General features: G+C 39.7%; 1 gene segment (V, D, J or C); it reads left to right on the top strand.

The window, feature by feature from the left end:
• Positions 1-362: 362 nt before the first annotated feature.
• On the top strand, positions 363-27,995 carry LOC127547555 (immunoglobulin kappa variable 3-11-like). The segment is given in 3 exon segments: positions 363-434; positions 16,160-16,382; positions 27,824-27,995. Coding segments are annotated over 3 exon segments (429 nt in total).

The raw sequence follows: 27,995 nt of genomic DNA, 5'->3' as shown, positions 1-27,995 counted from the left end.
GAGCCCTGATTTACTTAGATCTAACTCTTTCTTGCCCTTTAGGAATCTAGTCCCGGGGCAAGAGAGAGAAACTGTCTTTGCTTATCCAAAGCCAGCTGTAGCCATTCCTTTATCAGCCACTAACCAAGATCTCTTTTCCTTTTGAGGCGTCCCATTTGAAGACATAACAGAATGAGGCTCTTTCCCCCAGAGCCAGGCTCAGCCAGAGTGACTCAGTGAGACTCACAGGGTCCTTGAGGGGAGGTTCCTCCCACACCTGGGGCTCTTTTGCATGTGAAGACCCAAGGGAGCCGCAGGAAGCCCTGCTGAGGACATAAAAGCTTCCTCCCTCCTTCCTGCCCCCTCAGGGCTCTGGGTGCTCTCTGCACAGTCTCTGAAGGCCAGGATGAGCTCCCCATGGCAGCTGCTCTGGCTCCTGGTGCTCTGGGCTCAGGGTAAGACCCCAATGAAGGCGTTTAGAAGGTTACAGGTTTTCAGGGATAAAAAAGTAATGAGCCTGGAGGTGAGCAAACTTAGACACAACATAAAAAGACAGAGGCTAATAAACATGATCAGGCCCCAGATTACAAGATTATGTCTGAAAAAATGGTTTCTGTCTCTTGTTGATAGTAAATACAACATTTGGCCCAAACTGCCTCATTCCTACAACTTGATTTGGACATGAACATATTTCTATCTCTTTTGCTGACCCAGTCTCCAATCTTCTTGTCCAGCTCTCCAGGAGAAAGAGTCACCATCAGTTGCAAGGCCAGTGAGAGTTTAAGCCAATATGGTATTACCTACTTACATTGGTACCAGCAGAAACCTGGCCAAGCCCTCAGGTCCCTCATCTAGGAAGCTATCTGCTTGGATTCTGTGGTGCCTGCCAGGTTCAATGGCAATGGGTCTGGAACAGATTTCACTCTCACCATCAGCAGCCTGGAGTTTGAGGATGTTACAGATTATTAGTGTCTGCAGGATAAAAGCTTCTCTCTCCCACAATGTTTCAGACCTGAACAAAAATCTCTCCAGCCTGTTAAATGGCCTCAGAGCAAAACAGCAGGTGTTCTTGCAGAGCATTCCCTGCTCTCTGAGAGACTTCATGTTTCCCAGGGCTTCCCGTTCTAGTTTCCCAAGTCCCCTTCTTTCTAATTCAGCCTTGTTAGTCATAAGCCTTGTCTGTACAGGCAAGACAGATGGAGAGGTAGCACAGCCCCATGGAAAACCAAAGGGAAAATCCCAACAGGGAAGTACTGACATTTCAGGTCCACTTGATATCTTTGCCTCTACAAAAAGTGTTTTTTCTTGTGGGGAGCCATGTTCCTCCTGAGGAGGATTTGCTTGAGTTCTCTGTAGCAATGACAGAAAATTTGTTGCTCTTCTTCTTTCATGTCTGAGTCTTCATGACCCCACTGGGGGTTTTCTTGGCAGAGATACTGGAGGAGTGGCCCATTTCCTTCTCCAGCTCATTTCACAGATGAGAAAACTGAGGCAAACAAGGTTCAGGGTCACATAGGAGGAAGGATCTCAGGTTATATTTGAACTCAGGTCCTGAATTCTGTCTTCTCTGCTACTTGGCTGCTATGATATAGATCAGATTCTTTTTTCTCCAGTCTTGCCAACACTGGTCCCATAGGGTGCTTTTTGACATGGGCTTGAATAAGAGTCAAGGTGAATCTCTCTCACCCTCCAGGTAGAGACCTTTCCTGCATCTGGGGAACCATAGTTTATTGCTTAGCTCAGGATAATGTGTGCTCCTGTGCAGGTTGGAGTGTATCTCCCATTAGGCATTGGGGGAGTTCCATGAGAGTAGGTGGCAGGGCCATGTCCATTTCTTTTCATCTGTACTAGAAATCTCTGCCTCTATTCTCTCTCTCAAGGGATGCCTTACTGAAAGAAAGCGCAAGGCCCTGTCCATTGCTTTTAGGACCAAGGGCACACAAATGGTTTCACTGCTACTAGATGGCTTTCTGCAGCCTTTGTCACTGAAGAGGGGATTGGCTCAGTTCCTAATCTACTCAATGGTGTCTTGGTTCCCTATCCTCCCAAGGTTCCCAGATTCTTTCCTTTAATCTCATGCACCTAATTGCAGGAATGGACTTACATGAAGTTTAAACAGTTGCTAACATTGAATTTCTTTACATGATTTTTTTTATGTGTCAGAATTTTCTTCCAAAAAATGGAGGTGTGTGTGCTAGTGCTTCTCCTCACCCTAAGACTGCCATCCAGGTCTGTGATCCAGACACGAGTATGGGCAAAGCAATAGAGTCTGCCCCCATTGCTAGCAAAAAGAAAACTATAGTCTTCTTTTTACCAGTTGTTTGACCCCCTACAATCTACCAACTGAGAGCTCCAGAAGAAGTTTCTGCTACTGCAGATTCAGTGGCTCTCAAGCTTCTTCTTGCTTTGTTGGTGCCAGGACTGCGCTCCACTATCATTCTGGCATAATAAACCTTTCCTGCTGACTTTCTAAGTTGTTGTGGCTGGAACATTGTTTTATTCCATGTTTTATGGACTTGGGTTCTCTAAAATATTTAGTCATTATTTACAGGTATTGGAGAGGTTTTGGGGAGAGTTCAGGTGAATCTTTGTCTTTACTCTGCCATCTTGGCTTTACCTCTCTTTATTTATTTATTTACATTTTTTTGGACTAGGTTAAGGAGGAAATTCTTTGCCTCAGTGCTCCTCAGAATTAATCACTGAATAAATGTGACCTCCGTCAAACTGAGACCTATTTGAAGACCTTAGCTTAAAAAGGCCAAGGTTTCCCATTTCAACCAGGGCCATCTTCAATCATCCTGATCTATATCTTGCCAATGGATGCAGATGGCTATGGAGGGAAAAGTGAGACTGATGACCTTGCACAATCTCCCTCACTCAAATACAATTCACTTGTAAGTCATGGAATCACCTCCCTGATGTCATGGTCCTCTTCAAGAATGAAGGACAAAACTATAAGCCACTCAAGTGAATACTAATGCAAAGTTTTAAAATAAACAATTCGCAAAGAGACTATAGCAACATATCAAAATGATCATGTATTATGCCAAGTCAAGATTTAAATCAGGAAGATAGGGTTAGTTCAATATTAGGCAAACTATTAACATAATAATTGATCATGTAAATAACAAAACCAACAAAAAAGTATGATTACTTTATAGATGCAAAAAAGATCTTTTGTCAAGAGATAGCATTTGTTTTATTTAAAAAGCATGAGAAAGTATTGGGACAAATTATTCTTTCCTTAAAATAATAAGTAGTATTTATTAAAAACTAAGAGAGTTTTATTAGTTTCATATATAAATGTTTTATTGTTTTATATATAAATATATGTTTTATATAAAATAAATTTTATTTCTAAAGTGAATATACATTAGGAATTTCCAATAAGATCAGGAGTAAAATGTAATAATTTTTTCTAAAATGTATTATTCTCTGTTGAGGTTTCTTGGGGTCTCTGGAAAGCAGCCTTCCTTTCGGGCATCACAAGTATAGCCAGGGATTAAAGTCCAAATCCTTTATTGTCCCTTTTAAAGTCTTATCTCCTTTTCTGCCACCTGGTTAGCTTTCTTATAGTCTAGATTCTTTATTATCTCCTTCCTGGGGCTGGGCAGCTTTCTGGAGAGCGTTTCAGTCTGGCTGTGGTTCTGAGAGCTTGAGCTCCTACCTGCTTTCTCTGGCTTCTGAAACTCCCCGACTGAATCCTGGCTGAGGCTCCTAGCTTATATGCCCCACACTGAGTATAAACCAATCATTATATCACTAGGAAACCATCATTAACTGATTAAATCAGTGCTAAACTAGATTTAACCACTGTCTCCTCAATTCCCCTAAGTACCTTGTTTCAAGTTCTGGCCTGTAACATCTCCTTGTAGGATCAGATCAATCATACTGAACCATGCTAATTTAGATAACTATTGTCTCTATCAACTCCACTGACTTAGTACCTTGTAAGAATCCTTTGTTTCAAGTTTAGAGTTCTGACCCATAACAGTAAAATAAGTAGGTCCACTATCTTCATTACTATTCAATATTATTCCAAAAACACTATCTAAAGCAATAAAAATAAGAAAAAGAAATGGAAGACATAAGCATAGGCAAAGAGAAAACAAAATTATTATGGTGATATAATAGATAGCATGTCAAACCTAGGTTCAAGAAGAATGAAGTTCAAAACCTACTTCAGATATTAGCTAGGAAACTGGGAAAGTTGAGTAATTTCTATTTACCTTAGTTTGCTCATCCATTAAATAGGGGACAATAATAACATCTATTTCAAAAGGTTGTTGTGAGCATCAAATGAGATGATAATAGTAAAATACTTGGTATAGTGCCTGGAACACAAGTGCTATTTAAATGTTGCCTATTATTATATGATGGTTATTTAGAAAATCAATTAAAAACTAATTGAAACAAATGACAACTTTAGGAAAGTTTCAGGATGTGAAATAAACCATATCAATCTCAGCATTTATGTTAGGTTCTAGCAGGAAGAGATAAAGACATTTCATTTGAAATAGCTTACAACAGTATAAAATACTTATGAATCTACCTACCAGGACATAATTTTAAAACACTGTTCACAGAAATACATACCTAAATAATTGTAGAAATATTAATTTCTCATGAGTAGACTGGGACAATATAATAAAAATAATACTACCTAAATTAGTTTACTTCTTCAATGCCATATCAATAAAACTATCAGAGAATATCTTTATGAAGCTAGAAAAATAATAACAAAATTCAGCTGAAGAACATCCATAATGCCAGGAAATTTAATTTTTCAAATGGGAAGGGAGTCTAGCAGACCTACATTTCACACTGTGCTACAAAGTTATAATCATCAAATCATTTTGGAACTAAATAAAAAACAGAGAGATTGATCAGTGGAATCGTTTAAGGTGACTAGAGTTTGATGGACCCTAGTTTTGGGGGACAAGAACTCACTATTTATCTAAACCTGTTGAGAAAACTGATAATTAGTCTAGAAGAGCTCTCACACCACAAAATAACCTCACATGGTTATATGATGTAGATATCAAGAGGGATGTCATAAGCAAATTATTGGAAAATAGATAAAATGATTTGTCAGAACGATGAATAGGGGAAGAGTTCATGACCAATCAAGAGGTTAAAAAAGTACACTGAAGGAATATGAGTAATTTTGATTACATAAAATTAGAAATTTTTAAACAAAAAAGCCAGTGCAACTAAAGTTAGAAGAAAAATCAGGAAACTTCAAAAAACTGCAACAAGTTTCTATGATAAAGTTCTCATTTCTAAACTACATAGAAATGAATCAAATTTATAAGAATAAGACATTCTTCAATTAATAAATGATCAAAGAATATGAATAGATTTTGAAAAAAAAGAAACCCAGGCTATCAAAAGCCATATAGAGAAATGCAAATTAAACAACTTTTAAATACATCTGTATACCCATCATATTGGCTAAGATGATAGAAAAAGGAAAATGATAAATGCTGGAGAGATTATGAGAAAACAGGTAATTAATGCAGTTTCTCCCAGGTGTGAAGACAACAGATGAGAAGATAATTTCTCTTTCTAGCCTTATGTCTTAGGGAATGTGAGAGATGAAACAGCGAGCCTTGGAGAAAGATAATGTTCTCTTCAGGAGAAATGTTTCAGTGAGCACCAGAAATCTGAAGAAATATAAAAGATCAAGTATAAAGGGGGTATTTGACAATAATAGACAAGGACTCCAGTGGGGAGAAATTGGAAGGGAGACAAATAAGGATAAGTACTGAGGAAAAATAGGCTTATGTCCACTATAGCTATAGTACTCAAATGATTGGTACATGATGCCTCTACCTGATCCTATAATGAACCTCAGCACTGAACCCCAGACCAGGTCAAGAAAAGAAACATAAAAACCACAAGATCCTGGGTCAAGACAATCTGGGGCAAGCAAAGAAAGATGACTGATAGGGAGAGATTTCCTATAAAAGGATATGCTCTTTTCTATATTGCTACCTGGGAGGAAAGCCTATTTCCCTGATTCTAGTTCTGGCTTGGACTCACAACTCCAGTGGTTAGGTTATTCTCATTTCAACTACTCCTGCAAACAGAATGAACATATTCATGTTCAAGAAACTAGAGACTAGAGGAAGGAGATGCTCAGTCTTCTTTGCCATGATCATAGATCTTAGAGATCCTATCTGTGACAAAGGGACAAATCTAATACTAGAATTATTCCCTTTTTTCTGGACTGTGTCTTTCAACATAAGTGAACCAGAAACCAACAATGTTTTAGAGAAGAGCTGTCATTTCTATCCCGTCAGACACCCTCACAACCATCCTAATCTTTGCACAAAGATACTCTGCATGTGTCTGCATTCACCATTGTCAGGTAGGTCATGTTAAACAATCATTTAAAAGAAATGGGGAATATAATAGGAATGGATGGTGCAAGAAACAATCTATGCTGACACAGTGTAGTCACAATGGGAAATCACCAAGAAGACGTAGAGGAGGGGGAATCTTCCTGGTAGAATATAGGGCCATAAAAGTATGTCATCTCATGGTATTATAAATTATTATGCACACTGGGAAGGAAGTTTGTCTCCTACATGATCATATAGATTCTTTGTTTAGCACATCAAGTTGTCCCAGTATATTCATGTTTCTGATAAAAAGAAAATTTTATTTTTGATGTGACAGAAGTTAGATACAGACAGATAGTGGATGGTGGTTATCCAGTTCTGCCTTCTTATTCTCTGTCTCTCTCTATCTGTCTCTGTCTTTCTGACTTCCCCATTCTCACCCCCCAAAGTCTGCAGCAAGAGTAAGACTAGAAAGCTTTGGAATTAATCTATGTCATTAGCAACGAGGGGGAGACAATCATCCTTGAGGCTGAATGTGTAGTTTAACCCTTCTTATTAGGATAACTGTATGATTCTGAGGTTTAGAAACATATCAGCTCTGTAGCCAGAAGCTCAGAACTTTGCCCTCTTAATGGCTGATTTCCATGCTCCTTCAAAGTCCCTTCCTCCTCCTGTAGTCATTATCTATAAGCTTGTTCCCAGCTTCAGTACAGAATCAGCACTGGACAGCGCACAGCATGGAATTGATGCCATTGGCTCAGTTTTTCTGCCTCCTGCTACTCTGTCTTGAGAAAGATGGTGTATGAAGTGGGGTTGGGGGAATCATTCTCTCTCTCTCTTTTTTTTTTAATAACTTTTTATTGACAGAACCCATGCCAGGTTAATTTTTTACAACATTATCCCTTGCACTCACTTCTGTTCCGATTTTTCCCCTCCCTCCCTCCACTCCCTCCCCCAGATGGCAAGCAGTCCTATACATGTTAAGTTACAGTATATCCTAGATACAATATATGTTTGCAGAGCCGAACAGTTCTCTTGTTGCACAGGGAGATTTGGATTCAAAAGGTAGAAATAATCCGGGAAGAAAAACAAAAATGCAAGCAGTTTATATTCATTTCCCAGTGTTCTTTCTTTGGGTATAGCTGCTTCTGTCCATCCTTGATCAATTGAAACTGAATTAGATCTCTTTATCGTGGGGGAATCATTTTCAAGGTCTTATTCCCACTTCTAATTTGTGGGATTAACAAACATTCATATTTAGGAGAATGTTGAGTATTGGAAGCCCCCTTATACCAGTTACCAGTTCTAATTGAAAGTAATTAAACTTTGATTAACACGAGGACTTTTGTGGGAGGATTTTTCCTTTCAACATCAGATGCCAATGGGACCATTGTGTTGACTCAGTCTCCAGCTTCCCTGTCTGTCAGAGAGGGTCACATCTCTCTGCTGCTGGGCCAGGGAAGGTATTAGCGACTATTTATAATGGTTCCCAAAAGAAAAAGGGACAATTTCCTAAGGGATTGTTCTTTAGGGCTGCCAATCTTAAGCCAGGAATGATTGTCCAGTTCAAAGGCAGTGGATCTGGGAAAGATTTCATTCTTACCATCAGCAGCCTGGAGCCTGAGGATGTCAGAGATTATTACTGTCTGCAGGTGATAAGAGACCACCCATTGTGCTCCAGTCAAAAACAAAAATCTCCCTGGGCAGTGCCACTACTTCAGTTATTAGGAATAACTGCTTCCTAGGGAGTCATTTAGTCAGAGTTGACCCTGCTCTGTCCATGCAAGTCTTAGCTGAGGCAGAGCCTCATAGTCCTTTCAGTATCACCTTCTTACTTAAACCACTGATATTTGCAACATTACTAATCTCCTTTTCTCAGCACTCAAACCTGTGATCTGGGACATTTAGAAATAAAAAAAATAGTCATAAAAATTAATCTCCATCTCTGATTCATCAGTGCATCATTCAGTGCACTAGGAGTACATCTTCTAATGTGGCCCCCAAGATCATAAATGAAAGAGAGCCATCATCTAATTCTAAATAGGAATGACCAAGGCTAGATTTGTTTTATGTAGATAATACTAAGGATAAAGTGGCAATTTTAGCCCCTTCACCTTTTTATCTAGGAAGAAAAGCCCAGTTCAATGAAGGCTTCAGAACTTCGGTGTGTATAAGTCTATGTGTGTGTATACAACTACATATATGCATATTTGTGTGTACCTCTCCAGCCTCAGAATAAGCCATGGTAAAGATGAAAGATCAAATGCATATGTCGGCTAGAACTTCTCTGATGTGCTGACACTGTCACTTGCTCCAGACAGATTAATTTACACGGGAAACCTTAGTGATCTAAACCTTTCCTGAAGGTGAAAATATATACATTTCCCTTGCTGTACTCAGGAGTCTCAGAGCAATCTCTCCTATTGGAAAGGGACTCATCTACCAAGGTTTTCATGTGAAACAATTCTAGGGGATTTCTCAGGGGTCTATTCTAGCTCTAGCAATTTGCATTTTCATAACTTGCATTCAATATGATGGACATTAAGAATGCCTACTGCCACTTGTCCTTGTGGTCAAAAGGTGGCAGGATTGCTCTTCTCATAGTTACACTATTCAGCAATCTTATTCCATAGCTAGAATTGTCAGTAGTCTTTGATGGATTAATAGGATCACTGCATCCACAGTCTGAGGGCCTCCTTCTGTTGTACAATCTATGATTGACTCCTATAAGCAAAAAAGCTCATAAATCACAAACTTTAGTTGTAATGGCATTTTAGTGTATTCAGCATTGCTTGGCACATAATCCAATGACATGTCCATTGATAAAGACTAGTTATTGCTTTCTTTGACAAGATTATAAAAAATATAAGAATAAGAAGATGAAATTTAACTTCAATTCAATGAAACTAATTCAATAAGCATTTGCTAAGTACCTATTACTAGTATTGAATTAGGATGCTATGAGACTAGATTTTATCAGATCAATGAAATAGATTTGCCCTTGAGAAATCATAGGTTTTGCTTTACAATATTTTGGATAAGTATTGGGGGATGACCTCAGACTCTCACCATGGACCCCTGTAAATAAATTACTCCAAAAAACCACAAACACTGGTGGGCACAAGTATCTGAGGAGAGTACCTCAAGGTCTCTTCTGAGTTCCAACTACTTTTCCATATGATCCTAAAGTTGGTTGGTTGTTGTCCTTTGTAATCAGAAAGGACCAAAATGGCATCACTACGTTGGAGCCAAGTAGGTCAGAAAATTCCAAGTTCTTCAGGTTTCCTTTATAAACAAGATAAAATGGCATCTCAGGACAAATGTAGGGTGATAAAAAATAAACAAAAATTGGGGCAGAACAATGGTCCTCTTGGGATATGGATGCTTGGCCCATGTAACGTATGAATATCTCCAGACAAGCTTTGCCAAAGCAACAAGCAGTGAGCCCAGTGGTTAGCTGAGTTAGGAAGTAGCCTTGGCTGAGCCACAGGAGTCTTCATCTCCCAGACAGGGCGAGGTTTTAGCAGGGGAAGAATAAGGAGTATTAGGACTAGCTGTGCTGCTGAGAGGCAATTCTATGCAAGTAGAAACCAGAAGGTGCCTGGTAAGTGCAGAAGCAGGGACACCACTGGCTGTGGGCACTTGCAGGAAGATCAAGTTCTTGGGAAGGAATGAGGAAAATAAATAAAGTAAAAAGTGCATGCTGAAAACAAAAGAAAACCTATAAGGAAGCAAAGCAAATATGGACAGCTCTGAACAAAATGTGTAGCATTTATTATAAAGGATTTGTTTTTTAAGTTTAAAATAAAGAAAAAGTAAAACGAGATGAAGAAAAAAAATGTTTAATGATATCATACCAAAAAAGAAAACGTGACTCCCTTTCTGGACAATTTGAAAAAAAAATAGGCTGAATGATTATGGAGTTTGATGGATTAGGAAACTTGAACTGCTGATCTCAAAGCATAAATTATTTGTAGCCTACACAAACCTGCATAAGCTCACCTTATTGTATCTGATATTCTTACAGACCAGTATGTGGTCTAAATATCTAGTCTAAGCTTAAGGCTACTTCTTACACCTCATTGTTCCAGGTATAGCACATGTGAGCCAGATATTATTCTCTAATAAGATTGGCTCAAACTGCAACCAGTATGCTTTCCCCCCAAGATTTAAGTGGGGAATGTTTTTATTCAGCTTTCCTCACAAATGATATACTAAGAATAGTAGGTACAAAATATCCACAAAAGTCAGAGACACGTTATCTCCAAGTAAAAGTAGTCTCATTCGAAACTCTGCTTACTAGAAGTTCTGTGTCACATAGCTCTTATGACTCTGGAAAAAAAGAATGAGGCCAATTACTTCACAAACTCTGCTTTACTTTAATCCAATTTATGGGTGAGTCCAAAGTAGGTGATGAAGCAGCAAGTGCAGGCAGATACACTGGGAGCTGTAGTCATAATCCTACAATAGCCCAGATTTTAAGGTCATCTTTCCACTGAACTGAATCAGTGGTGGAATTCCACAGCCTCCAGCATCTTTTTAGGAGGATTGGACTGATAATCCTCCTGGTGTGATGAAGGGCTAGAAAAAGTACTCTAAAAATTCTGTTACACCCAACCTTGGCCCGCTTACCATAGTAGGCAGGGATTCCACCCTGTGGTCAAAACACATAAAAACTTTTGTGAAGATAACTTTACTCACCATCAGAATATGGTATATGCACAGACACTTTTGGACAACATATAATCTAGTAGATGGAATTGAAATACAGAGAAATACATTTTAGGGAGTGACTTCCATGGTAATTCAGCTTATTTGACTACACTTATTTGCTACATTTTTCTTTTGGCATTTTATTCTCTCAGTTATTTGGGATCAGAGGGAGGGGATCTAAAAAATAGATCAGAAGGAGGGGATCTAAAAAATAGATCTGTTGATGTTATGGGCCAGAACTTGAAACAAGGTGCTAAGTAAGTGGAATTGAGGAGACTGGTTAAATCTAGTTGAGCATTGATTTAATCCTACAACAAATAATGTTTTCCTAATGATATAATGATTGATGTATTCTCAGTGTGGGGCATATAAGGAGGAACTCTCAGGGCCAGAAAGGAGAAGCCCATCAGAAGCTCTTGGAGCCTAAGCAAGGATTCAGTCCAGTAGATTCAGAAGTCAGAGAAGGCAGGCAGGAGCAGAAACTCTTGGAACCCAGGAGAGAGATAGACCTCCAGAAAAACTAGCTGAGTCCCAAGTGAAGGAGACAAGACTTTGAAGGAGACAATAAAGGATTTGGACTTTAACTCCTGGCTGCATTTGGGGAGATTATTGAACTGAAAGAAAAGCTGCTCCCAGAAGCCCCCTGAGATACCTGTTCCCAGAGAACATTATATTTTAGAGAAAAATACTACACATTGAAACATTCTTAAATACACAGAAGAGAACAGAACAGAGGAAAGTTTGGAATGAAACACAGAAAAGCAAACTTTTAAAAAAAGAATTTATGATATGTCTTTTTAAAAAGACAAGCAGTGTGTGGGACTCTAATACATTGTTGGTAGAATTGTGAACTGATCCAACCACTCCAGAGAGCAATATGGAACTATGCCCAAAGGGCTATCAAATTCTGCATAGCCTTTGATGCAGCAGTGTCTCTACTGGACCTGGATCCCAAAGAGATCATAAAAAGGGGGAAAGAACCCACAGATGCAAAAATATTTGTAGCAGCCCTTTTTGTAGTGGCAAGAAATTGGAAACTGAATGGATGCCCATCAGTTGGGGAATGGCTGAATTAGTTATGGCATATGAATGTTATGGGTTATTATTGTTCTATAAGAAATGATCAGCAGGAGATTTCATAGCAAGAACAAGATTTTATGATGATCACTTCTGATGGACATGACTCTTTTCAATAGCAAAGTCATTCAGGCCAGTTCCAATGGTCTTGTGATGAAGAGAGCTATCTGTACCCAGAGAGAGGACTGTGGGGACTGAGTGTGAATCACAGCATTGTATTTTCACTTTTGTTGTTGTTGTTTGCTTGCATTTTGTTTTCCTTCTCATTTTTTACTTTTTGATCTGATTTTTCTTGTGCCACATGATAATTGTGGAAATATATATAAAAGAATTGCACATGTTTAACAAATATTGGATTACTTGCTATTAAGGCAAGGAGATGGGGGAAAGGAGTGATTTTGATATAATATTGTAGTGTTCTCTTCTTTTCAAAAATATAATCATTCTCTGGGAGGAGGTTTCTCAGGGCACTTCTGAAGGCAGCCTTAGTTTCAGTTCAAATCAATAATCACTTCAAATGCAGCCAGGAGATAAAATCCAGTCCTTTATTGTCTCTTCCAAAATAGCCCAGTTAGCTTTCCTTGGTTCCGAGAGCTCTTATTGCTAGTCCTTTACCTCTGCCAGCTTCAGCCTCCGGCTCCCTCTGAATCTCCAGTTCTAAATCTTCTCCCAACTAAATTCTGGCTCTGTCAATCTCTGGAACTGACTTACTTCTGACTCCTCCACTGACTCCTCTCTTAAAGGTGTGAACCCAAAGGTTGACTCCTCCTCCGAGAGTGGGATTGTGGCAGATGTAACTCGTGAATCTCCCGGACTTGTGAACTCCAATGTGTGAGTCAATGTGTGAACTCTCAAAGGTGTAAACTTAAGTTCATAAGCATTGTTTCTATCAATTCCAGTGAGTTAACACTTCGTAAGGATTCTAACACCAGGCTCAACATGTTACATACTGCTAGCAGTCACATGAAACCATAAAACTGATTAAAACTAAAAAAGAAAAAAGAAAAATTAAGGATAGGTAAGAATTGCAGGAACATATGTCACACAAAGTAGCAGAAATAGAGATACCTTCAAGATATGAAGAACTCCTTCCCCTGAGCTGGAATCAGTCACTTCTGCTCCCGAACCACACCCCATTTCCCACTTGCTTTGCATTAAAAGAACCCCAAGGGGAGGACCTGCAGACACAGGTGAGATAAACTAACTGGGCTTGGGGGCAAAGCCACTATAGGAGAGGAATCACTGCAAAATGGAGTGTCTCTCTCAGCTTATCTGTGGACTCTTGATGCTTTGGGTCTCAGGTGAGAACATGGGACAATACAACATGAAGAAGTGAAATGTTTCCTAAATGAAAGAATTCAAAGGCTCTTTGAATCTCTGGGGAGATAACTCAAAAGAGTCTAATTGGGCATGTGGATTTCTTTGAGGTCAAGGGGATTTGAAGAGCCAAGGTGTTTATGGGCCAAGAATCAAAATGAAAGGAAACTCTGTTTTGTTTATTCCATGGTGGTTAATCATTAATTTTTGCTTTTAGGTTCTATAATTATGCTGACTCAGTCTCCAGACTCAATGTCTGTGACCCCAGGAGAGAAAGTCACCATCAGTTGCAAGGCCAGTCAGAGTATCTTACACAGTGATGGAAAGACTTACCTACACTGGTTCCAATAGAAACCCAGACAGTCTCCTCGACAACTCATTGGACTCTTGTTCCTCTTCAGCCATGAGTAGAATCATCAAAAAAAGAACCACTGGCTCAGATAGGGTCACTCCACAATGCCCTGGGCCTGAGACACTCTGTCATTCCTATTTCATCTGACTCCCCACTGAGCAAGAATCAAAGAGACATTAATTGTGGTAGATTGAACTTATAACTTAAATTCAGTTTATCTGGGAAATTTGGGAAACAGGATGTTCATACTGGCTAAAGTAAACAGTTGCAAAACTGACCACCATTAAACACTTCTGGAAACAGTTGTAAACCTTGTGAAACTGACTATCATAAAAACCAGGTAAAAATTTAACAAGTTTATGTTACTTTCAAGCATTAAGCAAGAAAATGAGAATCGACTGGACAAGGGGAGGGGAAGTTGTCATGGTTTCTTGTGGCTTGTGGCTATATAATCTCCCCTGACTTCTGAATGAGTCACCTCCTCTTTACTGGGGAACCCCAGTTTATTGGATATCCATTTCTCATGAGATCATAAATAAAGCTTCTATTCTTCACTTTGAGAGACCTGTAAGAAGTCATTTTGAGTTAGGATTTGCTGTGCCACACAATATCACATCTTTACAGTCACACAATTGACTAAAAGTACCACAAAATACAAATTCTTGTTGTTATTATCCTTTATATTTGACTCTAAAAAAGCATTTGAGTCATTCAACATGCAAATATTAGGACCACACAAGATTCCTTGAAGGAATCAATGAAATAACTTAAGCAGGGGGGAAGAGCATTTTCCCCATAAATCTGGGACCCCTTCTCATGCAAATATACCTAGAATTGGTGAGGAAAGTGCACATACAAAGGAAATATGTATGGAAGGGTGCATGAGCGCACACATATGGACATACATGTACACACATATGTACACTCATGCATACACAAGCACAATATTTGTGGTCCAAGCACCATGAAGAAGCATTTCTGTAATACAAATAGGTACTCTGGGAACATCTATGGAAGGATATGCACCTATGTGATCATGGTACATATAGAGAGCAGTAATGAACACTTCCAATGGTATAGGAACCCTGTTCTTGATGCTACTTAGCTCTCTACTTCTCCCCGTTGTTCCCATTGTCTCTGCTGGATACTGTTCAGCTAAAGGCATTGACCCAACTAGAAGAATCACTTCTCCAAGAAGTCACTCTCTTGTACATTTTGTTTCCTCAAGTTTCTGACTCAGCTGCAAACTCATGTCTTACTCAAGAGCAAAGCAGATGTAATCATGCTCCTTCACCTAAATCCCACAGGCTTTCCTCCCCAGTCCTTTCAGAAAAGGCAACAACTCTCAATCCTCTTGGATCACACTTTTTTGTTCCTTCCAAGTATCTTTTATCCTCTCAACAGAAAACCCTCAGTCCTGCTGCACATACTCACTCCACCAATAAGTCATTAGTGCTGACCTCATGTCTGAGAATGGAAGGTGGAGGCAAAGAGAGACAGACCCATTGTTTCACCCAGGAAAACAGGAGTCGCTTTAGCAAGAAGTCCTCAGCATGGATGTCTCAGGAACTCCTCTGAGAACTGCCCAGCTTCAATCAGAGACCTCCCATCTTTCCTTCTCTATTCAAGGAAGAAGGAGTGACGCAGAATTAGAAACAAAACACAGACCCCAAACTCTGACGTTCTGTCTCCTTTAACAGCAGCCCACGTCTCTGGGCTTAGAGCTCTTCCTAGTGACTTCAGAAATCTAGTCTTCCAGAAAGGACACAGAGCAGATGCTGCTATTGAGGTCACAATATCAAATAGATAAAAGGGGGGGGTCTCACAACCCATGATTCCTCTCCCCCAGCTTGTCCAGGCCTGGCATCTGCAGGCCCTGGGCTGAGACCTGTGAGCCAGGACTTCTTTTGCATAGAAATACCCAGGGGACCTTTCACAGCTACTGCTCCAGATATAAATATCTTTGTGCCTCCCTCTGCCTCACTCTGAGCTCAGAGCTCTCTGCCTGCAGGTGTTCAGCTGACAGAATGATGTCTCTGCCCCTTCTCTGGCTGCTGGTGCTCTGGGCTCAGGGTAAGAGACCAAAAGTGGGATCAGTTTCCAGGAGAGGCAGTGTTAAGGGTTAAAGTTCTTGTGATCCTTCCTCTAGAAGAGCTGGGAGTCAGACCCAGCACTGGCTGATAGGGGCTTACAGGCAGAGGTGGGGCCTGTTTTACAGACAGTATAATGTCTCTCTGAAACAGGCACAGTACTGCCTCTCTTTTATAGGCAATTAGGTAGATTTAAGGCTTTGTGGGCTTAAATACACATCTATAATGACATAAATGCTAGGAAGTCCATATATTGTTTATTTTACTCTACTTTTTCTTTGCAGCTTCCTATGGTGAGATTGTGCTGACACAGTCTCCAGCCTCCTTGTCTGCATCTCCCAGAGACAGAGTCACCATGAACTGCAAGGCCAGTGAGAGCATCACATATAGTGATGGTGATGACCTATTAACCTGGTACCAAAAGAAGCCTGGTCAGCCCCCGAGACCCCTCATCTACTGGGCTACCAACCTGGCATCTGGGGTCCCTGCCCGGTTCAGTGGCAGTAGGTCTGGGACAGATTTCACTCTCACCATCAGTGGTATGGAGGCTGAGGACTCTGCAGTCTATTACTGTGGGCAGCATCTTAAAACACCTCCCACAGTGATATATTCTTGAACAAAAACCTCCCAAGACTCAGGCAGGAGATCAGTGAAGCTTCAATACCCCAGCTACTTCCCCTGCCTCAGAGCCCACCTGCAGTGGGGGACACACATGTGTCCTCTCTGCCTCTCTAGGCATTCAATGCGTGCTTCTGGGCTGTCCAGGGTTCTGTGCTAAGAGTCAGACAAGAAGAAAAGGGTGGAGTCATTCTGGGACTCAGAGAATTTGACTATTCTCCCCATGTAAACAATCTTACTCCAGTTCTCTTGACTGGAGAGTCCTTGGATCATAGACCTGGAGCTGAAAAGTCCTTGGATGTCCTTGGGTTCAACCACTTCCCCAAAAATTTTACATAAGAGGAAAATGAAGCACTAGTAAGGATCCAATATGATATTTGAACCCACCAGGTTCCAAACTCCAGATCTATCCACTTGTCTGCACAGAGGAAGGCAGGAGTGTTCCAAGCTTGATAAATGCTCAAGGTTTCAGTCTTCTCTTGAGTACCTCATGTGAGTTGGGATAAAGGGGCTTCCTGCCTCTCCCTGTCCCTGTTTTCACTTCTCCTGCCTAAGGTGAGAACGGAAGACTGTCCCTGAAGTGCCTGAGTTGTGGAGATTGTCAGGGGCCAGATACTGCAGTAGAATCCTTTTTGATTGTATTTACATTTTCTTCTACCTTTTCATTCTTTTGATTTTGTTTGACATTCTTGACACTCATAGAGTCATTACCTTCCATTGACCCAATTCTAATTTTTAAGGTATCATTTTTTTCTTTTTTAAACTACTGACTCTCTTATATGCCTCTCATTTCTTTTTTATTTTTCTTCTACTTCTTAGTTGGCTTTTAAAATTCTTTTCGAGTTCTTTAAGAAAGGTTCTTTTTTTGACTAGAAACCAATTCATCAGGAAGGAAAGAAAGAAGGAAGGATGGAAGGAAGTGAGGGAGGATGGAAGTAAGAGAAGGGAAGATGAAAGAAACATTCCCACCTGAAGAAACCCTTCTTGGATTAGTGACTCCAAAGCCCACATTACCATTTTTGAAGAAGCTCCAGCCATGCCCACCTTATTCCTATCTCACTCTATCTACTTCAAGGACATCTCCACATTCTCACCAGCTGCCTTCTATCCATCTCCAGCCACTCTCTCTTATTTGCTTCTCTTTATGTATTGTCTTATTCCATTATAAAATAAACTTAAGGATGGAGATTGTTATATTTGTTTGTATTTCTATCTCTAATATTTTGCATAGTTTCTTGCACAAAGTAAACACTTAAGAACTGCTTCTTGATTGATTACTTTTATATAGAAATCATTCTCGGAAATGACCAACAGGATGATTTCAAAAAGGCCTGGAGAGACTTTACATGGACTGATGCTGAGTGAAATGAGCAGGACCAGGAGACCATTATATACTTCAACAACAATACTATATGATGATCAATTCTGATGGACGTGGCCCTCTTCAGCAATAAAATGAATCAAATCAGTTCCAATAGAGCAGTAATGAATTAAACCAGCTACACCCAGAGAAAGAACTCTGGGAAATGAGTATGAACCACTACATAGAATTCCCAATCCCTCTATTTTTGTCCACCTTCATTTTTGATTTCCTTCACAGGCTAATTGTACACTATTTCAAAGTCCAATTCTTTTTGTACAGCAAAATAACTGCATGGATATGTATACATATATTGTATTTAAGATATACTTTAACATATTTAACATGTATTGGAGGGGGTCGGGGAAATTGGAACAAAAGATTTTGCAATTGTCAATGCTGAAAAATTGCTCATGCATATATCTTGTAAATAAAAAGCTATAATAATAATAATTTTAAAAAGAAATCATTCTCTGAGTACTATCTGCATTTGCAATAGTCTTTTTAGAATCTCTCCCCAAGCCTCCATCTCTTTTGCTTCTCATCTGAATTTTTTCTCTAAATGACTTTAGAATATCATTCTTTAGATTCCCCCATTCCTTCTTATACTGTTATCTCCTTTAGAATTCTACTGTAAGAGGTCCTGCCTATTTTTTGTCTAAAACCTTTGAAATTTCTTCTCCCTATAGATCATGTCTTTCTATCAAAAATTATAAGACAAACTGATAACTTATGTGTAATGGGCTGAGGCTTGAGTTGATGCACTGAGGTCCCAAACACATGAGGCTAAATAGTAATTGAACCATACTCTATTAATCTATATGCTTCAGAAAGAATGGCCCCCGCCCACTCTTTGTGTAAGTCCTGATGTGTTGTATAGGAAATGACGATTTTGGTGGGTGGAGGCAAGGGAGTGGAAAGGGAAGCGGAAAGAGAGACTGCTGGCTGCCGTCTTGACACAGCTGCTCGCATTGCTATCTTGACCACCCTTCACTTCCAACCTCTTTTTACCTGCAATCCCCCTTCACCTCTGCTGGCTGGCTTCCCGTTGCAGCTGCCCATATTGCTATCGCAATCCTTCTTTACAAACTCTACTGAGAATAAAGATTGAAGATTTTTCCCTTAACCTGAATTCCTGACTCTAACTGATTTTAAATACGTGGTCATCACACTTATGTTCCTACATATAACTGGGGAAAATAAATAAAAATAAAATTTCAAACAAGTAAATAAATAGCAGATCTTTGCATTCTTTGATGGATGTCTATGTCATGCGTTGTTCCACATCACTAATCACGAGGCTCTCCCAAATGTATTTTATATGAACAAATCTGATGCCTTTATCTTCACACAATCATGACTTTGTTTAGATGGAGAAGGGGGGAATTTTTTCTCTTTTTTTCAAGTAGTGGTCTAGTCCTCCCATAACCTTGAATAGAAAAGGCCGTTTCCTACCCAGACAGATATTCTATGGCTCAGAAGGCAAGCCCTGGAATACCCAGAGCAGAGCCACTCCTATCTGGTACCTTCAAAATCATGTTTGAAAAAATCATTCACTGATTGTGAGGCTTGCTTCTTCTTTGGAAGCCCTAACTTTAACTCTGAACGGGAATATTTTATATTCCTTTATACTCTCTGTTTAATCTCTGGTATCAAACCCATACCTAATCAGAATCTGCTCTTATGCACTTTTTGTTCACCACATGAAGAGGAGAGTGGTTCACAATCCAAACAGAAGCTTATATATTTATGAAATTGCAAAAAAAAAAAAAAAAAGGAAGAGGAAGAATAACAATCTCTTCCTAAGGGGAGGGGTTTGGCAGGGGAAAGAGAGCAGGAACTGCCCCTTTCAGAGGGGCAGAGAAATCATGCTGTGCTAGGGTGGCAAAAGCTACATTTTTCCCTTGGGTAGTGCTAGACTAGACTGATAGGAGGGTCTGCTCATCGATTAGGGTCTCACCTGCATAAGCAGTTTCTTGGTCTGGTGCAAACCAACAGACTCCTGTATTTACTCCCAAGGACACACAGAAAGTCCAGCTTGAAATGCAAGTAACAAATAATGTCAATAAGGATTGGCACAGTTTCTCCTTGACACATACAGAATGTGTACGTTAAAAATAGCTTCTGCATTCTCCAGTTCCAGGATTTCTGGAAAATATGGCAACTTAAGAAGACAGGTTTAGGAGACCCTTTAACATTTCCTAACTAGATACTGTTGAGGCACCTCAGAGTCCAGGAGTCTCCCCTGTTTCAATTCCAAATTTTACATGTCTGCATGTAAGAGGTTGATTCAGACAGAAATATGGTTTGGAAACCTTTAATTATGAATAAATCCCAATAGTGAATTCTCTTTTTGTATATTCTGAATAGGTCACCTACTGATTCATACTGAGGTTTCCATTCCACTAATTCTCCTGTTCCCCCATTCATTGTCATAAATATTGTTCATTCTTTGTTTGACTTTGAAATTCCTTCAAAATCCAAATTCTTCTTTTCTTTTTAATCTTACATTTTTCTCGCTCCCAATGATCTCAATGATGTAATATAGCTTTAGGGGAGACAGCAATGATTTTGGTCCCCTGATCTAGGGAAGGGGTCTTCTGTTCTAACAGTAAATCAGTAATCCTAAAACTTCTGGCTTTGGAGTCTGCCTTAGGGATTTCCTGTCTGATTCTGAATAGACCACTCCTCAATTCACTGCTGAGTGATAATTTGGTCAATAAGAACCAAATTCTGGAGCCACTCCTCAATTTATTGCTGATATTCTGGTCAGTGAGAACCAAATCAGAGACAACTCCCTGTTAGAATCCTTACAAGGGTTAAGTCACTAGAATTGCTAAAAACAATGTTTATGTTTGTTTATACCTTTGAGAGCTCACACATTAGCTCGTACATTAGTTCACAAGTTTGGGAGATGTCAGGATTCAGTATGAGAGTTTACACCTCCCACAATCCCACTCTCTCAGAGGAGGAGTCAACCTTTGGGTTCACACCTTTAAGAGATCATATATAAAGAGCTTCTGGAGTCAGAAGTAAGTGAGTTGAAGAGACTGAAAGCTAGAAGTCAATTGAGGGGTTGGAGAAGCCAGGAGTCAGCGTTGAGCTAGAGACAGAAGCTGGCAGAGGCAAAAGACTAGTAACAAGAACTCTCAGAACCAAAGAAAGCTAACTGGGCTATTTTGAAGAGACAATAAAGAACTACTTTAACAACTGGCTGCATTTGAAGTGATTATCACTCTGAACTGAAACTAAGGCTGCCTCCAGAAAACCTCCCCAAGAAACCTGCTCCCAGAGAACGATCATATTATACAAAAGAAGACAACACCACAATTCCCTGACCCTACCTATGGGCCATAGAATTAGCATGTCAATGATAGAAAGCTGGATAAATGTGTCTCCCTGCTCCTGGTTCTTTGCTAATTTCTTTTGTAAATTAGCCTGCTCCAATTGGCATTATAATTACAGTAAAACTTGGCCCCTTGACCAGGAAATGGGTTCAAGCTTCCCAATTCTTTTGAGACACCTCATATGACCCATCTATGAACCGAAACATTTGAGATCCCCTTCCCAACTTCAACATTTGGTGACCCATACAGGGAGAGTCTGGCCTCCCATGGCTTGATTTCCTCCTTGTCAAGGTAAGACCACCATTTTTTCTCCCAGAATCCTATAGAGAGATACCCCAAGTCATTGGAAGGAGGCTGCTCTGAGTCGTCATGAGCTCCATGCTCAGCAAGTTTTCCTTGACTGGGGCCACGCAGACTAGGAAATTCTTGCAATTTTAGGCAAAGTTCCTAGGGAACCTTTGCCACCCTTTCACCTTCTCTGGGATGCTAGAATAGATGGAAGGGCTATAGGATAGCTTTTGGCAAAATTTTATAGCTATTGGCAAAGAGGAGACAGTTCTCTTTCATGTCCTTTTGTCTGTGTCTGCGTCTCTGTACAGAAAGTCTGTGTCATGTTTGTTCTGTGAGCTAGATTTTGTTACCTGGAAAGATTTAAAACACAACCAGAAAAAAATATATTAATATTAAGCACCAGCCTAGCAGTGTGTCTGGAGATAAAGATAGAAAATGATCCCTGCCCACATGTTATAAGACTCAATATACACACAGTGACAGACCTTCAATTAGCTCAACCTTCCACTTCCTCAGTCTACTCAATTCTTGTGATCTGTAACACTCCATTCAGTGTCTGGAATAGTATAGGTATTTCATAAATGATTGTTAACTTGTCTTGAACTCAACTACATCCAGAGATGGTCCTAACCTGGACGTTGACATTGCCTATAAATGTTCCAATTCCATGTTTATAAATCTGATATTTCTTTCTCTGATCACAACCTTCTATCTTGCCTTTCTCTGTGTTTACCAGTTTTACTGGTCCTGAGCTTGTTCTTCCAAATATAAGGAGTTTTCTCCCTTAATACATCTCAAGCAACCTATGTGTCTCATCTGGAAACTGCCTTGATGTTGACCAATCAGACACTGTTTCCTTGTTCCTTTATTTAAACACATAGAGTAGAAAATTTTCAGACACTGAATGGAGTAGGTCACTTCATTTTTCACTCTTCCCTACATCAGATAACTTAATAAACCTTTTTCTAAGAGGTTTTTTCCAGTTCTGGATTTGTTCTCTGTTTGCTCTCTCTCTTTCCCTCTCTCTGCAATTATGTTATGCAGATATAGATATGTTTGTCTGTGTGTGTGTATATAGATAGATAGATAGATAGATAGATAGATAGTCTTCAAATAGGTCAACACATTGCTACCATACTAATTGATATAAGCTGGTATGAGAAAACAGGACCAAAAAGTCAAGAAAATTTCCATAGTACCATAGCATCAACTACTGCTTCTACCCAAAAAGGGCTTATTAAATCTTACTTCTTATCCTTTATAATCTCTATAGTACTAATTCTACTAATCATATACTAAAAACCTCAAATAACTTCCAAAACTACTAAAATAGTAATAAACAAGATCCAGCCCAACAACACCATTGCCCACCCCCCCACAACCATATAATAAAGACATCCCATTTCAATCCTGCCCCACACAATAATTACCCAGCGAATCAAATAACTCAATAGCTGTAACAATCTCAACCTCTCCAGATATCATAAATCAAACTACTTCCATTAATAAAGTTAACAACAACATACTAAAAGCCACCAAATTACCCACACAACTCTCTGGATACTCCGCAGTATAACCAAACACCACCAGCATTCCCCCCAAATAAATCAAAAACACAATCAACCTAAAAAAAGTACTATTTAAGCTCACAACAATAGTACAACCCAAACCCCCACTAATTACAATACATAAGCCTCTGTACACAGACGAAGGCTTAGAAGCAAAAGCAACAACCCCAAAAATTAACAGCAAGGACAATAAAAAAACTATCTTCATTTCCATAGCAGTTTTAGTATGGACTCTGACCATAACCTATGGCATGAAAAACCATTGCTGTATTTCAACTACAAAAACTAATGACCAATCTACATAAAACCCACCCACTTATAAAAATCATCAAGCACTCATTCATCGACCTCCCTGCACCATTTATCTATCTATCTATCTATCTATCTATCTATCTATCTATCTATCTACATGTATATATGTATATATATATATATATATATATACACAAACACACACACATGCATGCACACATTCATAATGTATATATAACATGGACACATGCTGTACATATACGCATGTGTATTTGTTCAATGTTTATAGCTTTTGTATATAGCCACATGTGTATATATCATGCATGTAAACATATGACCTTTACCATAAATTCAGGTTGTATATGTATAAAATGTTCCTACATATGTACTATGTATAAACAAGACATGTAGAAGATAAAAGTCCACAGAGAAAGACACAGATGCATGTAAACAACTTGATTTTCTTTACATGTCATTACTTTTCCAACATTAGAATGTGAGCATCTTACAGACAAGGATGCCTTGTCTCTTTTGGTCTCTTCAACATGTAACAGCAGCAAACACATAGGAGAAACTAAATAAATGTTTGCTGATTGCTTGGCTACCCTGAATGAATTTATATTCTAGGGAAAGGGACCCACATGTGCAGAAACCTTTTTGGCAGCTCTTTTTGTAGTGGCAAGAAACTGGAAACTGAATGGATCCCATCAATTGGAGAATGGCTGAATAAGTTATGGTATATGAATGTTATGGAATATTATTGTTCTGTAAGAAACAACCAACAAGAGGATTTCAGAGAGGCCTGGAGAGACTTAAAGGAACTGATGCTGCGTGAAATGAGCAGAACCAGGAGATCACTATACACGGCAACAACAAGACTATACAAAGATCAGTTCTGATGGACGTGGCTCTCTTCAACAATGAGTTGATTCAAAGCAGTTCCAATTGTTTAGTGATTAAAAGAGTCATCTACACCCAGAGAGAGGGCTGTGGGAACTGAGTGTGGAACACAACATAGTATTTCACTCTTTTTGTTGTCTGCTTGCATTTTGTTTTCTTTCTTAGTTTTTTTTTCCTTTTCGATTCAATTTTTCTTGTGAAGCAAGATAACTGTATAAATAGTATGATATATTGGATTTAACATATATTTTAATATATTTAACAACTAGGGGAGGGGATGGGAGAAGGAGAGGAAATTTTGGAACAGAAGGTTTGGCAAGGGTCAATGTTGAAAAATTACCCACGCATATGTTTTGTAAATAAAAAGCTTTAATTAAAAAAAGAATTTATATTCTAACTGGGAAAAACATGTACATGTTTAGGTATATACAAATAAATAATGGGATGAAAAGGGAACTCAACACCAGGAAGAATGAGAAGTACTTCAGTAGAAGGTAGTTGCTGAGCTAAGCCTTAAAAGAAAGAAGAGATTCTATGAAGTGATGAGGGAGTATATTATATATTCCATATATAAAGAATAAATAACCAGTAATGGGCAATAGAATGAATGGCCTGTGAACTTTACAAACATTATCTCTGTTCTTCACTACAACTATGGGAGGCATGTATTCTATACCAGAAAATACTGAGGCAGAAATATCGAAGGTCACATTTGAATTCAGCTCTTTCTGATTTCAGGCCTAGTACTCTGTCCACTCTATCACCTAGCTGCTTCTATGACAAATAAGACAAAAAAAAGAGTGTCATTACCTAATTTTCAGAAAAATGAAATCAGGTGAGGGAAACACATCGAAAACAGCTCAAAGTTTATTGAGATAAGCAGTCTGTTGATGGACAAAAAATGAGAAACAGATAAAAGTCTGTTTTTAAAAGTCAGGAAGCATGGAAGTTGAAGCAATGAAAAGCAATCACCAATAAAAAGAGGACAAAACAGCTCAGCAACAAAATCTCCTCTCACAGATTCTCGATTTACTTGCTAAACGATTAGCAATGGCCCACCAATGCTAACTCTGGTTTATAGAAGTGCATTAGAAAATTTAGATAACATTTTATATGGATGGATTATAAGCAGTATTACTGTCTAAAACACTGACAAGTACTGGAAGGGAACATAATTTTATTCATGCAAGATTCAATTAATTCAAGCCATGTCAAGAGCATTTAGGAATGAAAGTTATAGGAGAATTATAAATGGAAAAAAAAGGAAAGAAGTCTGCCAAGATTTTTGCCAGAAACTATTTTCTTTTTAACTGATAGTGGAGCTTGTGTTATCACTGTTCTCATTTGAGACACAAAGAAAGGGAATTACTACAAATTAAAAATGAAGAGAGTAACTGGAGCAGACCAAAAATGAACAAAAGTCTCCATTCAAGGTAACATGATTTCTAGGACTTTTAAGGATCAAGGCTTAAGACTTCTTAAAGAAAGAAAGATTCCAAAGAATTAGAAAAAAATCACAGATACTCTTGCTACTGAAAAACATGAGGTGGCATCTCTAAGCAGTGACACAAATGCTTTCTTTTCCCATTCCATTAACTCTTTATGATAAGGACTTACTTCTCTGTTGAAGTCATTGTTGATGAATGTATCAGCACTGAATAGGTTTTCTCAAATGGGATCACATCTTACAGTCACACAGTGGACTGAAAGTACCAAAAAATATAAGCTCTTGTTCTTGCTATTCCTTATATTTGACTCTAAAAAACACTTGAGTCATTCAACATGCATATGCCAAAAGCATGCAAGATTCCTTGAAGGACACAATGAAATAGTGTAAGCTTTGGGAAGAAAGCATTTTTCCCATAAATCCGGGGCCCCTTACTCACATGAATCTATCTAGCATTGGTGGCAAAAGTGCCCTCACATGAGAAATGTGCATGGAAGGGTGCGGGTGCAAGCACACATATACACACACGAACACACATGTGCACATACACTCACATACATTCACAGACACAATATTTGTGATGCAAGGATCATGTAGAGGTATTTCTGTGAGGCAAGTCAGTAGCTGGGAAACACCTATGGAAGGGCATCCGTAGGAGACACAGAAGTGGCCAGAGTGCATACATAAAGCAGTAGCTCCCACCTCCAATGATACAGGAACACTGACCTGTTCTTGATACTACTTATCTCTCTACTTCTCCCCCCTGTTCCCATTGTCTCTGCTGGATTTTGTTCAGCTAAGTGCATTGATTCAGCTAGAAGAATCACATCTCCCAGAAGTCACTCTCCTGCATCCTCTGCTACCTCCAGTTTCTGACTCAGCTGCAAAGTTGTCTTGCTTGGAGGTTTTCTCCAGCTTTTAGAAAAGGCAACAACCTCAGCTAGGACCAGCAGAAAAGATCCCTGTGGATTGGACTCTTACTCTCCCCCACTATCTCTTGTCTCCTCAACAGAAAATTCTCAGTCCTGCTGCACATACTCACTCCCCCAATAAGTCATCAGTGCTGACCTCATGCCTCAGAATGGAAGGTTAGACAGACCCATTGTTTCACCCAGGGAACCAGGAGTCACTTTAGCAAGAGGTCCTCAGCATGGAGACCTGCCCAAGCTCCCCTAGAGACCTCCTATTCTTCCTTCTGCATTCAGGAAAGAAGTGAGTCAGAATGAGAAACAAGCCCCAAACTCTGACGTTCTGGCTCCTTTAACAGCACCCCATGTCTCTAGGCTTAGAGCTCTCTCTAGTGACTTCAGAAATCTAATCTTCCAGAAGGGACACAGAGCAGATGCTGCTATCGAGGTCACAATATCAAATAGATAAAAGGGGGGGGTCTCACAACTCATGATTCCTCTCCCCCAGCTTGTCCAAGTTTGGCACCTGCAGGCCCTGGGCTGAGACCTGTGAGCCAGGACTTCTTTTGCATAGAAATACCCAGGGGACCTTTCACAGCTACTGCTCCAGATATAAATGTCTTTGTGCCTCCCTCTGTCTCACTCTTAGCTCAGAGCTCTCTGCCTGCAGGTGTTCAGCTGACACAATGATGTCTCTGCCCCTTCTCTGGCTGCTGGTGCTCTGGGCTCAGGGTAAGACTGACCAAAAAGTGGGATCAGTTTCCAGGAGAGGCAGTGTTAAGGGTTAAAATCCTTGTGACCCTTCCTCTAGAAGAGCTGGGAGTCAGACCCAGCACTGGCTGATAGGGGCTTACAGGCAGAAGTGGGGCCTGTTTTACAGAGACTATAATGTCTCTCTGAAACAGGCCCTGTACTATCTCTCTTTTATAGGCAGTTAGGCAGATTTAAGGCTTTGTGGGCTTAAATACATCTATAATTACATAATAACTAGGAAGTCCACATATTGTTTATTTTACTCTACTTTTTCTTTGCAGCTTCCTATGGTGAGATTGTGCTGACACAGTCTCCAGCCTCCTTGTCTGCTTCTCCAGGAGACAGAGTCACCATGAACTGCAAGGCCAGTGAGAGTATAACAGATAGTGATGGTGATGACCGCTTAGCCTGGTACCAAAAGAAGCCTGGTCAGCCCCCGAGACCCCTCATCTACTGGGCTAAGAACCTGGAATCTGGGGTCCCTGCCCGGTTCAGTGGCAGTAGGTCTGGGACAGATTTCACTCTCACCATCAGTGGCATGGAGGCTGAGGACTCTGCAGTCTATTACTGTCAGCAGTTTCTTAAAACACCTCCCACAGTGATATATTCTCGAACAAAAACCTCCCAAGACTCAGGCAGGGGATCAGTGAAGCTTCAATAGCCCAGCTACTTCCCC

Source organism: Antechinus flavipes, chromosome 2 (genome assembly GCF_016432865.1).
Source record: "Antechinus flavipes isolate AdamAnt ecotype Samford, QLD, Australia chromosome 2, AdamAnt_v2, whole genome shotgun sequence".
NCBI lineage: Eukaryota > Metazoa > Chordata > Mammalia > Dasyuromorphia > Dasyuridae > Antechinus > Antechinus flavipes.
Note: the sequence above shows the minus strand (reverse complement) of the source record. Positions and strands in the feature narration are given on the sequence as shown.